General features: G+C 40.7%; 1 gene segment (V, D, J or C); it reads right to left on the bottom strand.

Annotated features, from left to right (window-relative positions):
* Positions 1 to 10,911: 10,911 nt before the first annotated feature.
* Positions 10,912 to 11,399, bottom strand: LOC102847272. The segment is given in 2 exon segments: positions 10,912 to 11,252; positions 11,354 to 11,399. Coding segments are annotated over 2 exon segments (387 nt in total).
* Positions 11,400 to 12,738: the final 1,339 nt, after the last annotated feature.

Raw genomic sequence — 12,738 nt, 5'->3', positions numbered from 1 at the left:
AACAACAACAACAACAACATAACCATTCACAACGTAATCTAGTAAAATATACTAAAACGATTGTAAAAGTCATTTCCCTATAATGTGATCTGCCAGCAGATTATAAAGATATATTTTGGCAAAATTTTTGCTGTATTTCCCTTCTCCACTCTTTGCATTATGTGATTTATGAATCTTAAGAAGCAAGCCTACAAGTCTTCAGCCTGCCATCGGGTCTTAAGTATGTTGTTATTAGAAGTCACTAAACTATTGCTAGTGTGCAGTGTTGAGACTCAATTATAATGAAGGTACAGGATCTGATGTTGGCTGTGATCTTGTGTACGGCGCTGCATTTGATTGCTTATTTGATGCTTTCCAGACTAAAGAGGTTGGAAGAAATCCTTTATTTCTCCATTCTTGGCATTAGTACTTGGGATATAAACTTGATCTTATAGACTTACAGATGTCATGTTATCCACAGCATTGCATTTCATCACAATTTCTTGTCACAGGTCACAGGCAAAACGTAACAATTTCTCTTTAGTTTGTCATTCACAGACAAACAGACAATGTTATTGTTCAACTCCAAATGGCCAATACAAAACCATTTCAGGATTATAAAAATATAAATCCATTTCTGGGAAGGTGGAGGGGTGATAAAGGAAAGGAAGACCCTCAACAGGTGGATTATACTGCAGCACTGGGCTCAAGTGTGTCACAGATTTTGAGAATGGGACAGGATAAGACAGTGTTCAGACTTGTTATTTATATCATCACAATAAGTCATCACAAACACATTTAATAACAGTCCACTTAAATTAACTAATCCCTCAAAGATACGTCTTTCAGATCCACAAGCTTCTTTGTAGGGAAACATGGGCAATTTCTCGCCAAGCAAATTACAGCATCAGAAAATCTGCTAGAGGGTCAACTATGTGTGCGTTCTTATTGGAAAGAAATGAGTTAATAGCTTGTCTCTGGAAACCCTAGGAACCTGGAGAAAGGATGAAAGTCATGCACGCAAGTGTTGAGGACTTCTTGTTCATAGGGTCTCTATGAGTCACCTACAACTCGACGGCACTGAACAGCATAGAGAGAGACCAGTTGGCCTAGTGAAGAGAAAGAGATGCCACCAAGCCAAAGGTGGTGACTGCCATCTGTGGTCCTAAGACCTTTTTTTCATTGTTTTTGTTCAAACAGTCTTGTAGGTCATATAGCCCTGGTGTGTCCACTTGCCATACAGAGGTAAATTGTGGTGGCTGTGAAGCTGAACACTGAGATACTGATGTGTCAAATGTGATAACGGTCACCCATGGTGGACAGCATTTGGGGATGCTCTTCGGCTAAAATAAGCTTGGAAACAGGAGAGGCATCCACTTCCGTAAATAGCTTGACCCCCGAAACCCTATGAACCTATAAATAGAATGAAAAGTTGCACACTCAAGTGTCGAGGACTTTTGTTCATAGGGTAACTATAAGTTGCCTAAGACTTGACAGCACTGAACAACAACAAGAGAAATGCCTCAGATTTCAATTTTATGTTGTTGTTGTTGTTGTTAAGTGCCATTGAGTCACAGGTGACTCGTAGCGACCCTATGAAAGACAGTCCTCGACGCTTGGATGTCTTTCATCCTCTCTCCAGGTTCATAGGGTTTCCAGAGGCAAGCTGTTATGGAAGTGGATGCCACTCCTCCTTCCAAGCTTGTTTTAATAGGGGAGCTCCACCCCACTCCCTGTTTGCATGGGGTAACCGACCATTAATGCATTTGACACATCAATTTCACAGTGTTTAGCCTCACAGCAACCACAAGTGACCGCTGTACGGCAACTTGTAGACCAGGGCTATAAGACCTAGAGGAATGTCTGAACAAAAACAAAGAAAGATAGGCTTGAGGGCTGCAGATTAAAAGTCACCCACCTTTGGCCTGGTAGCATCGCCTTCTGTCCACTGGGCCAGCTGATCTCTGTCTTTATGTTGATGTTATTGTTGTTAAGTACCCTCAAGTCGCAGGTGACTCATAGCGACCCTATACATTCTATTTAAGTTTTTCTTACTTCTAATTTCTCTAGATTCATGTTTTATACATTCCATATTCTGATTCATTATAAATATTTGCAGCTGTTTCTTCTCAATTTGAGTCCAGTCAAATAAACCAATGTTCAATTGTTATACATAAGGATACCGGCCAATTCTTATTTTAGAAATTGATTACCAATTCCCCTTCCAGATTTGGAAGCTCCACAGAACTCATTGCACCTGATTGCCCTGATGGTGTCTGAAACACTGATGGCGTAGCTTCGAGCCTCAGAGCAACACTAAACTGTATCACAAATTCACAGACAACTGGTAGTACGGCTCCAATTATCTTTGAGACACACAGGTATGTCTGTATTTCACTGATTATCTTTCCCTACTGAAATTTAAACTTTCCTCTCTTAGTGAGGTTTTCCAAATCTGAGGCAATCACAGCTATTCAATGCTGAGGGTCGTCTCCTGTCTTACTGTCCAAAAAATAATTTGAACAAGGAAATAAGGGTTTCCTCTCCTACACATGTAAGTCTTCATTCTGCAGGACATGGAAGCTCCTCCAAAGCTACAACGATAGAGCAAACCCAGACACTCTCATGCATCTGTTTGTGGAAATGATTTGTTCAACTTCAAACACCGAGAGCATGAAAGACCTGACATCCTGTGGAGGATGGTTTGGGGAGCATGGAGTCAGGTGGGGACCATGGCGACGCGTGTGATTATATAGAGTCAGGGACACGTTCTTATAACTCTGGGGAAAATTTAGTGTTTCATAGAGAATGTAGCTCACAATTATTTTTATTTTTTAATGAGGAGAACAGAAAAGGAGTAGTGTGTATTGGACTCTGAGAACACCTGTGAGTACCTCATCTAACTATCCTTCAGATGGGTGAGTGATAAAAGCTACATAAGTATGTGTACAAAATCACATATTTTATACATGCTTCCAAAAACAATTTACAGCACAGAGGAAACTACTGTGCTAGTGGAGTACTTGAAAAGACAGACTGTTTTCACAGATGGGTACAAAAATATCTAAGGCAAAAACTCACAGGATAGGTTAGGAACCGAACCAACCATACACACAGCCTGAGAAGCAACCAGGGATCCCATCTTCCATGGATCCAGATAAATGTCTGGTACCCACTTGCATCACAAACTCAGGGCCCTTTGCTGGCCTCTGCTGGGGTCAGTCAGCACAGTAGTTACTGTAGCCACTGCTAAGTGTTCAGGTGACCTTGGTTGTTTGTCCCAGGGAGAATGATGCAGAGGTCTGCTGAGGGAGCACAGGTTGGGACAGGCCTCTGAACACACAGGTATTCATGAGTGATGGGAAGAACTAAGGATTCATTATTGGACTCTGAACTGAAAAGATTGACACAAATTTTGTGGGTCCCTCAAGACCTCTGAGAGTTGTTCCTGCCTTTTGCAACTACAGATGAAAACAGGGACTCAGGACATGTTGGACATAGTCCTGCAAAGACCCAGGCCTGGAAGTAGGATGTGCCAGGCCACTGTTATTCCCTCCATATGGGTTTAGGGAGGAGGGACCCTTGAGGAAAATCTAAGCCCGCTCTCTCCCTGACTCACACCCTCTGATAGATCTCTGGTTCTCTACGGAGTAGGGCCTGTGTTCAGGCAGAATGGCTGTGATGCTCTAGATGTCCTGGGTGGGAGTCTGAAAGGAGCAGGTGATCCTTTAGTTTCCTTCCCTAGCAGGTACTTCCAATACGATATTAAATAGAAATGGTGACAATGGACATCCTTATCTGGTCCTTGTTCACATGGAAAATACTGTTAGTCTATGACCATTGAGAATGATATTGGCTTCTGGTTTTGTATATATACTTTTCACTATGTTGGGGAAATTCCCTTCTACTCCTATTTTGCTGAGCATCTATCCGGATGAGTGTTGGATTTTGTCAAATGCCTTTTTATTTATCCTTGTTAGGATCATATAGTTCTTGTTATTTGCTTTGTTAATGTGGTAAATTACGTTGATTTTCTTGTTTTTCATTTTATGATAGCTTATTCACAAATATGAATACATTGCTTTTCAGGCCAGATTCTTCCAATTTCCCTCATCCCTCCACCCATCATATTATACCAACTCACCTTTAATCTACTCCCCACATACACTCCCACTCATCCTCATCCCTCTGCTTTCACCCTCACCTCCTTGGATTTTGATACTCACTCTAAAATAACGGTTTTATACAATATTTGTCGTTGTGAGACTGAGTTAGTTCACTCAGCATAATACTTTTCAGTGCCTCCCAAGTTAGGTAGTAATTTACAAAACCATTGCTCCTGCATGCAGTGTAGTATTCTATTGTATGAATGTACCATAATTTCTCAATCCATTTGATTGTATTTGGACATCTGGGCTGTTTCCATGTTCTTGCAATGGTGAATAACACTGCTATGAACATTGGTGTACAAGTCTTTGTTTGTGCCTCAGTTCTCATCTTCTCGGGGTATATTCCAAGCAGTGGAATAATTGGGTCATATGGAATTTCTATGTTCAACATTTTGAGGAAGCACAAAACTGCCTTCCGAACTGGTTGTACCATTGTACAATCCCACCAAGAATGTATAAGGGTTCCTATCTTACTACATCCTCTCCAACATTTATTACTTGATGTCCTGTCAAACTTTGTCATTGTTACTGTGATGAGATGGTATCTCTTTGTGGTTTTGATTTACATCTCTCTTACTGTCAGTGATTTGGAGCATTTCTTCATGTGTCTGTTGGCTGTTCAAATATCTTCCTCTGTAATAATTCTTTCCATGTCTTTTGCCCATTTTGTTATTGGTTGTCAGTTTTTTTCCTGTGGAGGCCCAGGAGTATTATGTAAACTTTTGTTATGAGACTCTTGTCTGAGATAATATTAACAATTGTTTGTTCCCAGTTGGTAGTTTCTCTTTTTACAGTGTTGGAGAATGTTTTTGATATGTACAGGGATTTAATCTTTAGAAGTTCCCGTTCATCAATTTTATCCTTTTCATCTTGGGCATTTCTACTTGTATTTGCAGTCTCTTTATACTGTAGACTAGGGCTTCTAAGCTTGATCCCACTTTGTTTTTTATGAACTTTATTGTTTGGGGCTTTACTCCCAGGTCTCTGATTGACCTTGTGTTGATTTTTGTGTATCATGTGAGATGTGGATCCTGTTTCAGCTTTATGTAAGTGGAAGTCTAGTTTCGTCAATACCATTTCCTGAAGAGGCTGTCATTTCCTCATTTGACAGCTTTAATTTCTTTGTTGAGTATCAGTGACCATAGATATCTCTGTCTATTTCTGGGTTCTCAATTCTGTTCCATTGGTCTATGTTTCTGTCATTGTACCAGGACCATGCTGTTAGGTCATTATAGCTGTTTAATAGGTTTTGAGGTCAGGGAGTGTTATGCCACCCACCTCTTTTTGTTTCTCAGATGTGTTTTGCTTATTCAGGGTCTCTTGCCTCTCCAAATAAGTTTGACAATTTCCCTTTTTTTCTCCTTGAAAAATGAATTTAGCATCTGCATTGAGATTGTGTTTTACATGTATATTGTTTTTGGTAAGATTGCCATTTTCATGATAATGAGTCTTCCTCTCCACAAACAGCTCAGGTTTTTCAATTTCTTTAGGACTTTTATTGTGCCTTGCAGAAAGGATCACTAGTTTTCTTTGTATAGATCTTTTTTATCTCTAGTTAGATTCACTCCTAAGTATCTCAATTTATAGTAGTCTGTTGTACATGGTATTGTTTTCCTGGTTTCTTTCTCTGAATTCTCTCTGTTATGCGCAGGAATCCTACTGATTTTTGGATATTGGTCTACTAACATATATCTAACCTTGAGGAAAATATGAATATCAGAACACTTGATTGTGCATACGAAAAATCTATACTTGGGCCAGAAAAGCTGTCCTCAGAACAGAGCAGGGAAACCCAGCATGGTTCAAAATCAGGAAAGCAGTGTGTCAGTAATGTATCCTGTCTTTCTACATATGCAGAATGGCTTATTCAGGAAGGAGGGCTTTATGAGGAGGAAGTGACATCAGGATTGGTGGAAAACTCATCAACAACCTATATTATGCAGATGACCCAACTTTGCTTGAGGAAACTGAGGAAGACCTGAAGCACTTGCTGTAGAAGGTCAAGAACTGTAGTCTTCAATATGGATTGAAACACAGCATCAAGAAGACAAAGATTCTCTCCACTGGGCCAATTGGCTTCACCATGATAGGTAGAGAAAACATTAAGGGTGTTAACAATTATAGCTTGCGCGGCTCCATAACCAACACTCTTAACACCAGCAGTCAGATAATCAAAAGATGAAGTGTATTAGGAAATCTGCTGTCAGGGACTTCTCCAGAGTCCTGAAAAGCAACGATGTCAGTCTAGAGACTAAGGTGTGCCTAATCCAGGCCGTGGTCTTGACAATTACTTGGCTATGCATTAGAGAGCTGTCCAGTTACTAAAAACGACAGAAGAAGAATCAATGCCTTCAAATTGTGCTAGAGAAGAGTCTTAAACACACCATGGACCTCAAGGAAACAAATAAGTCTGTCTTGAGGAGGTGAAACAAAGTTTCTCTTTGAAGGCTAGCATTTTGAAGTTCCATCCCACATACTTTGGTCATATAGTCAAGAGTGGCCAAGTCCTTGGAGAAGGATATCCTGCTTGGAAGGGTGGAGTGACATTGCAGGAAAGGAAGACTCTGGGTGAGATGGATTGATACAGTAACTGTGGCAATGGGGGTTGGTGTGTCAAAATTAATGAGACTGGCTCTGGACAAGGCAGGTTTTAGAGCTGTTGTACATCAGGTCACTATGGGTCACAGGTGACTTGACAGCACATAACAATAACAACAACAAAAATAACAACAACAATAAGAACATAATTATGCATAAATGTTGACTATTTTTATGTCTTCTTAATCTACTGTGCCTTTAATCAGTATGTAATGCCCTTCCTTATCTTTTATGGTGGTTTTCATTCTGATGTCTATTTTATCAGAGATTATTAGTATTACCACTCCTGCTTTTTTGAGGTTGTCATTTGCTTGCTATGTTTTTTCCCCAGCATTTGATTATGAGTCTATCTTTCTCTCCATTTGTTAGATGTGCCTCTTGTAGGCAACATATCTATGGGCTTTGGGGTTTTATCCATTCTCTTCCTCTTTTTTTCTTATTTGATGCATTTTGCCGATTCAAGTAAGGGTGGTTATTATGAGGATAGGTTTTACTGTTGCCATTTTGCTTTATTTTTTTATCTGTTGTTTCTGGTTTCTGTGATCCTTCTACTTTCCTTTGGCATCTTCTTTTCAAGGGCTTAAAATTTCTCGTAGTTTTGGTCTTGTTTTCACAAATACCTTTAGTTCCCTCATTTCTGAAAAGGATCTAATTTCTCCTTCATATTTGATGGAGGGCTTTGCTGGGTAAAGGATCCTTGGCTGACAATGGCTTTCTTTCAACTTTCTCTATATGTCATCATATTCTAGCTCTCATGATTTCTCATGCTGAGAAATCACTACTTAATCTAATCGTTTTCCCTTTGTAGGGAACTCTGTTTTTGTCACACTACTTTTAGTATTCTTTTTTTTTTAATTCTCTTTTATTTTGGAGAATTTGATCATGCTATATCTTGATATTTTTCTTTTTGGGTCTAGTGTATGTGGTGTTCGCTGTACTTCTTGAACGTGGTTTCCCCAATTCTTCATAATTCCTGGGAAGTTTTCATCTACTACTTTCTACTTGATTTTCTTTTCCCTGTCACTCCTGTGCTCTGGAATTCCAAAAATACATCTATTGTTCCTTTTGATGACATCCCTCCAACATGATTGTTATGTTTTCTTAGTTTTCTTTACATCTCATCTGTGATTTTTCTGCTAATTTGTTTCCAGTGACACTCTTGTTTTCCAGCTCACTGACTCTTTGTTCCATCTCTTCAATTCTACATTTTTGTCCCACCAGCAAGTTGGACACTTCTGCCATTTCTGTCTTAATATTCTGGATATCATTTTCATGCATTTCTCTTATTTCCAGTACCGTTTTGTCTGTTCCCTCTCTGTCTTGTGATGATTATTTTTTAAGTTCTTGTACCTCTTTATCCATATTATCAATTCTTTCTTCCAACTTTTTTGTTTTTTCCTGTATATGTTCAAGTTGCTCCTTATCAAAATATTTCTTGTGGATCACTGTCTCCAGGATATTTGCTGTCTTAATGTCTTCCCTTGTTTCTTAAATCATTTACATCTTCATCTATAACTGTCACACAATTCCATGTCAACATATTTCTTCTGCTTTTCTCTATCTTTAGTATTCATTTGTTTGGTTTATTTAAAGGAAAGCATTATTTTGTTTTTTATGATGACAGAGGCAAACTGCTGCTTTCTTCACGTTATGTGAGTCTTTTCTTAGTAGATGTTAGGTTGTTGTAACTATATAACCACCTAGGGTATGGCAATGTTTTGTGAAGAGACTGTATATTGGAGCTTCCCTCTGTCTTCCCAAAGAGGGATGACTGTTGCCCTCCAGAGGCATGGTTCCACCTGAACTTTTCCAGTTGAGTTTAAGGAATCCCATGTGATGTAGCTAGACAACAGTGTTCAAGGCGAAAACACCTCTCTTCTCTACTCTATGAGACAATTCAGTGGCAGCTCCTTGACATCATTCTTGTAGTAGTTGCTGGTTGCTTGCAGGGGGACCTAAATCACTCTCTCATCTTTGAAATAAGACAAGCCAGTATGGTGTGCAGGAAGCGGAGGGTGGTGGTAGGCATTCCACCATCTAAGGCAGAGGAGTGTCTCTAATTGAGCCTTGCCCTGACTGCAGAGCTGACATAGGGATGGGACATAAATCACTTTTCCACCTGTAAATGGAAACAGGCCAACATGGCAGTTGGCAGGTGGAGGGTTGGTGGTGGGCATTCCACCCCCTATGAAATCTTTACGTGATTCCTCATTCAATTTTTTTGAATACTCCAACTTTCTAGAAATGATAGCCCTTCAGGGGGGACCCTTTTGTGCTAGGGTCCACACATGATTTGAACAGAGGAAGTGATTGCACCAGGTTTCTTGCCTGCACATGCAAAACTTAACTCTGTGGAGGACACTGACAATCCTCCCTCAAGTATCAGGAATGCACTATGACAGGACATTTGTACAGTCCTGCCTATGAAAATGTTAAGTTGGATTTCAAAACACAAAAGAAGCACATGTAACCAGACCATCCTGGGCAGGAGATGATTTGGGGAGAGTATGGAAATCTGGTGACGCCCAAGTGTACATGTGTGATCCCAAGATTTCAGAATCAAGTTATTTTTAGTCTAGGGAAAAATCAGTGTCTTGCTTTGGGAATGTAGCTCACTTTTTTTTCAAGAATGTTTATAGCAGATGAAGCATCAAATGGGGATTGCATTCTGATTGTACCTGAAGACATCAATCACATTCCAAAATCTAAATATTCATTAAGAGATTACTGAGTGATGGCAGCTACAGAAGACCATACATAAAATCACACATGTTGTCTGTAAAAACATGTTACAACATAGAGGACCACTTAGTATGAGGGCAATGGAAATGCAGACATCAGATATTCTAGAAGAGATCATAGGAGCATAGATCATTCATAAGATGGGTGCTGTTGTTGTTATGTGCCATCGAGTCGCTTGTGACTCATAGCGACCCTATGTACAACAACCCTAAAATCTGCTCTGTCCTGTGCCAATCGCACTGTCTCTGACACTCCCATCCCAATTATCACAGTCACTGAATCAATCCACCTCATAGAGGGCCTTCCTCTCCTGCGCTGTCCCTCCACCCTCCCAAGCATGATATCCCTCTCCAGGGACAGGTCCCTCCTCACAACATGTCCAAAATATGTTAGACGGAGCCTCAGAATCTTTGCCTCCTAGGAGCCACCCTGTTTAACCCTTTCCAGGACAAGTCTGTTTGTTTTCCTAGTAGTCCATGGTATTCTCAATACTCTTCTCCAGCACCACAGCTCAAAGGCATCAATTCTCCTTCTATCCTCCCTGGTCATTGTCCAACTCTCTGATGCATAAGTTATTAAAATATCTTCTGTGCTGGAAATTCACAGGATGGATAAGGAAACTTCCTCCTGACATGAAAATCAGGCCTATGGGAATGCCCATGCTTCAGGTATGTTGCTAGGATAAACATGCTTGTATATTAGATATGTTGCTAGGAGGATATTTTCCTTGGAAAGGGACCTGACATTCGGAAAGGAAGGGGGTCAGGAAATGAGAGGAAGATCATCAATCCGATGGAACAACACAATTACTGATGCAATGGGCTCCAATGTGTCAGAAAGTGTGCGTATGACACAAAATAGGACAGGATTCAGATATGTTGTTCATAGGGTCGCTATGCACCACAATCAAACTCAATGGAACCTAAAACAAAATATTGACCATAATATCTTATTCTCATTTTTATTGGTGTTTATATATTTTACATATTTCCTCACTTCTTGCTACTTTCATTCAATTGTGAACGCTAAGATGCTTTTCCTCCTCTCCTTATGTACACCGGAAGTTTTAGTATCTAGTTTGATAATCACCTATTTGAGAATCAGTAAATGATATGAGTGGGTAGACCTCTGAAACAGTTGATTTTATGAAGTCAAACACAGTTTATCTGTGTGTTCCTGGCTGTCAACTTATCATGTTGTAGATATCCTTGGGAAGTCAAATCCAAGGTTACAGGACTCTCTTTCCATTTCAAAATAGCAGAACACACATTGCTGCAAAAGGATATGATTTGGAGGTGGAACATGGTAACAGAAATATATTACTTGAGAATATCTTGAATGTTAGCTTTGAGTCAAACAAGGGAGAACAGGTGTCCTGACTGAGGATGCACAGAGAAGACCCACTGTTGTGTGCAGAGTGTTTTTATCTCACTTCCCCACTGGCCTGGAGCACTGTGTAAGCATTAATGTTGTTGTCCCAGGCTGAGCAGTAATAATAAGCCTCATCCTCAGACTGGAGCCTAGTGATGCTCAGGGAGGCTGTGTTCCCTGACCTGGAGCCTGAGAATCGGTCTGGGATCCCGGATGGTCTCTTATCACCATGGTAGATAAGTGCTCTTGGAGCACTACCAGAGAGCTGCTGGAACCACTCAGGATATCCACGTCCAACATTAGTGCTGCTTCCAGTGCAGGAGATTGTGACTGTCTCCCCAACAGACCTGGACATTGCAGATGGCTGAGTCAGGACAGACTGAGCCAAGGACCCTGAAAATCAAGAGAGACACGAAGTGAGAGAGGTAGATTCAGAGTAAAAGACAGTCCTCTTGTCTTTCCAGCCCCTGCTCTAGTTGCTGGTCTGCACACACCTGAGCAGTAAATAAGGAGAGTGAGAAGGAGAGAATCCCAGGCCATATTGTTAGCCCTCACAAGACTCTTCTTTCTGTAAACCTCAGCTGGGCCTGACCTCCCCAAGGTCCTCTTATCTTCCTCAGTAGTAGAGAGGGGGCCTCTTTATGCAAAACAATGACCTCCCTTCATATGCTCAAACATCACCCCTGAAAACTTATCCAGGAGGGGTTGGGTTTAGAGTCAGAGGTGATCTGTGCTTCCAGGAGGCCTGTGATGTCACAAATATGAAACCCAGTCAGCATCCAGCAGAAGGCATCAGAGGAGAGGCTGGTGGGTGTCTCTGAGCTGCAAAAGGACACAGATGCTCAGCAATAGGACACAGCACCCTCTGCTGCCTGAGGCCTAGACCTATAAGACAAGTACACTGCATAAGAAAGCAGGGTAGAATCTAAGAAAGGATATTGTCTTGAAGGAAATATTTGCAAGAGAGGAGGAAGAGATGCCTTGAAACAATTTTCAGGGTTAGAATTGTAACTATATATCTATCTCTATCTCATTTCTAGAGAGTTTAAAGAAGGATCGTGTAACAAACTGATTCTAATTTGGATGAGTGAATAAACAGTGCTACTGCTTGGTTTTGGGAAAAAGATGGGCAGTCTCCTCCTGTGTGATTAATTGCCTCTGAAAACCACTGGAGGGTTAGTTATGGGTCGGTTCCAAGTAAACTGTAAACAACAACAACTTCTTGGTTTAGTGGATCCAGTCTTACCATCCTTAAGTTGGACTTGACACGTGGATGATCCTTAGGCAAGTTTTCTGTGGCCATAAATTAAAAGGAGGAGATGGCCCATCTTCCGCTCCCAGAGTCCTTGGTGAATTTAAACTACTTGAGAGGCTACACATTTGGGTTACAGTATAATTCTTAAAGACTACACCACCTGACTCCATTAGTTTTATATTGAAAAAGGAAATGGACTGTCTTTTCTTCTCATAAAGTCATTCATCACCTGGGCATCTCCCCATCTCTAGGTCCTGAACCAGGAGTCTCACTTAGTCTGCATAGGAAGGCAGAGCTACAAGTTGTCTCTGCTTTGCTTTCTCCTAATCTCAGAGTCTCAGATATGAGAGCTGCGGGGTACAGCACAGAAGGATGCTGGTGTCCATTGTCATCTATGGGATGACACTCATTAAATCTTGGGGGATGCAGTAGTGTCTCTGTGCTCAAGCATGGTATCCCTGGGAATTGGATTCACTTTATTTTGCTCATCATACTATTCCTTAGTTCCCAGTGAGCAAACCGTCATCACCTCAGCTCTTCCTTCCATAGATGGATCTATGAGATTGTCAGTGGAATCCATGACAGGTATTCCTTATTTAAAGAATTTAAGGGCACAGTTATAAA

Source organism: Elephantulus edwardii, unplaced genomic scaffold (genome assembly GCF_000299155.1).
Source record: "Elephantulus edwardii isolate Elephantulus edwardi_28Jun2011 unplaced genomic scaffold, EleEdw1.0 scaffold00219, whole genome shotgun sequence".
Taxonomy (NCBI): domain Eukaryota; kingdom Metazoa; phylum Chordata; class Mammalia; order Macroscelidea; family Macroscelididae; genus Elephantulus; species Elephantulus edwardii.
The sequence above is the reverse complement of the archived record's forward strand: the minus strand, read 5'-3'. Positions and strand labels throughout refer to the sequence as shown.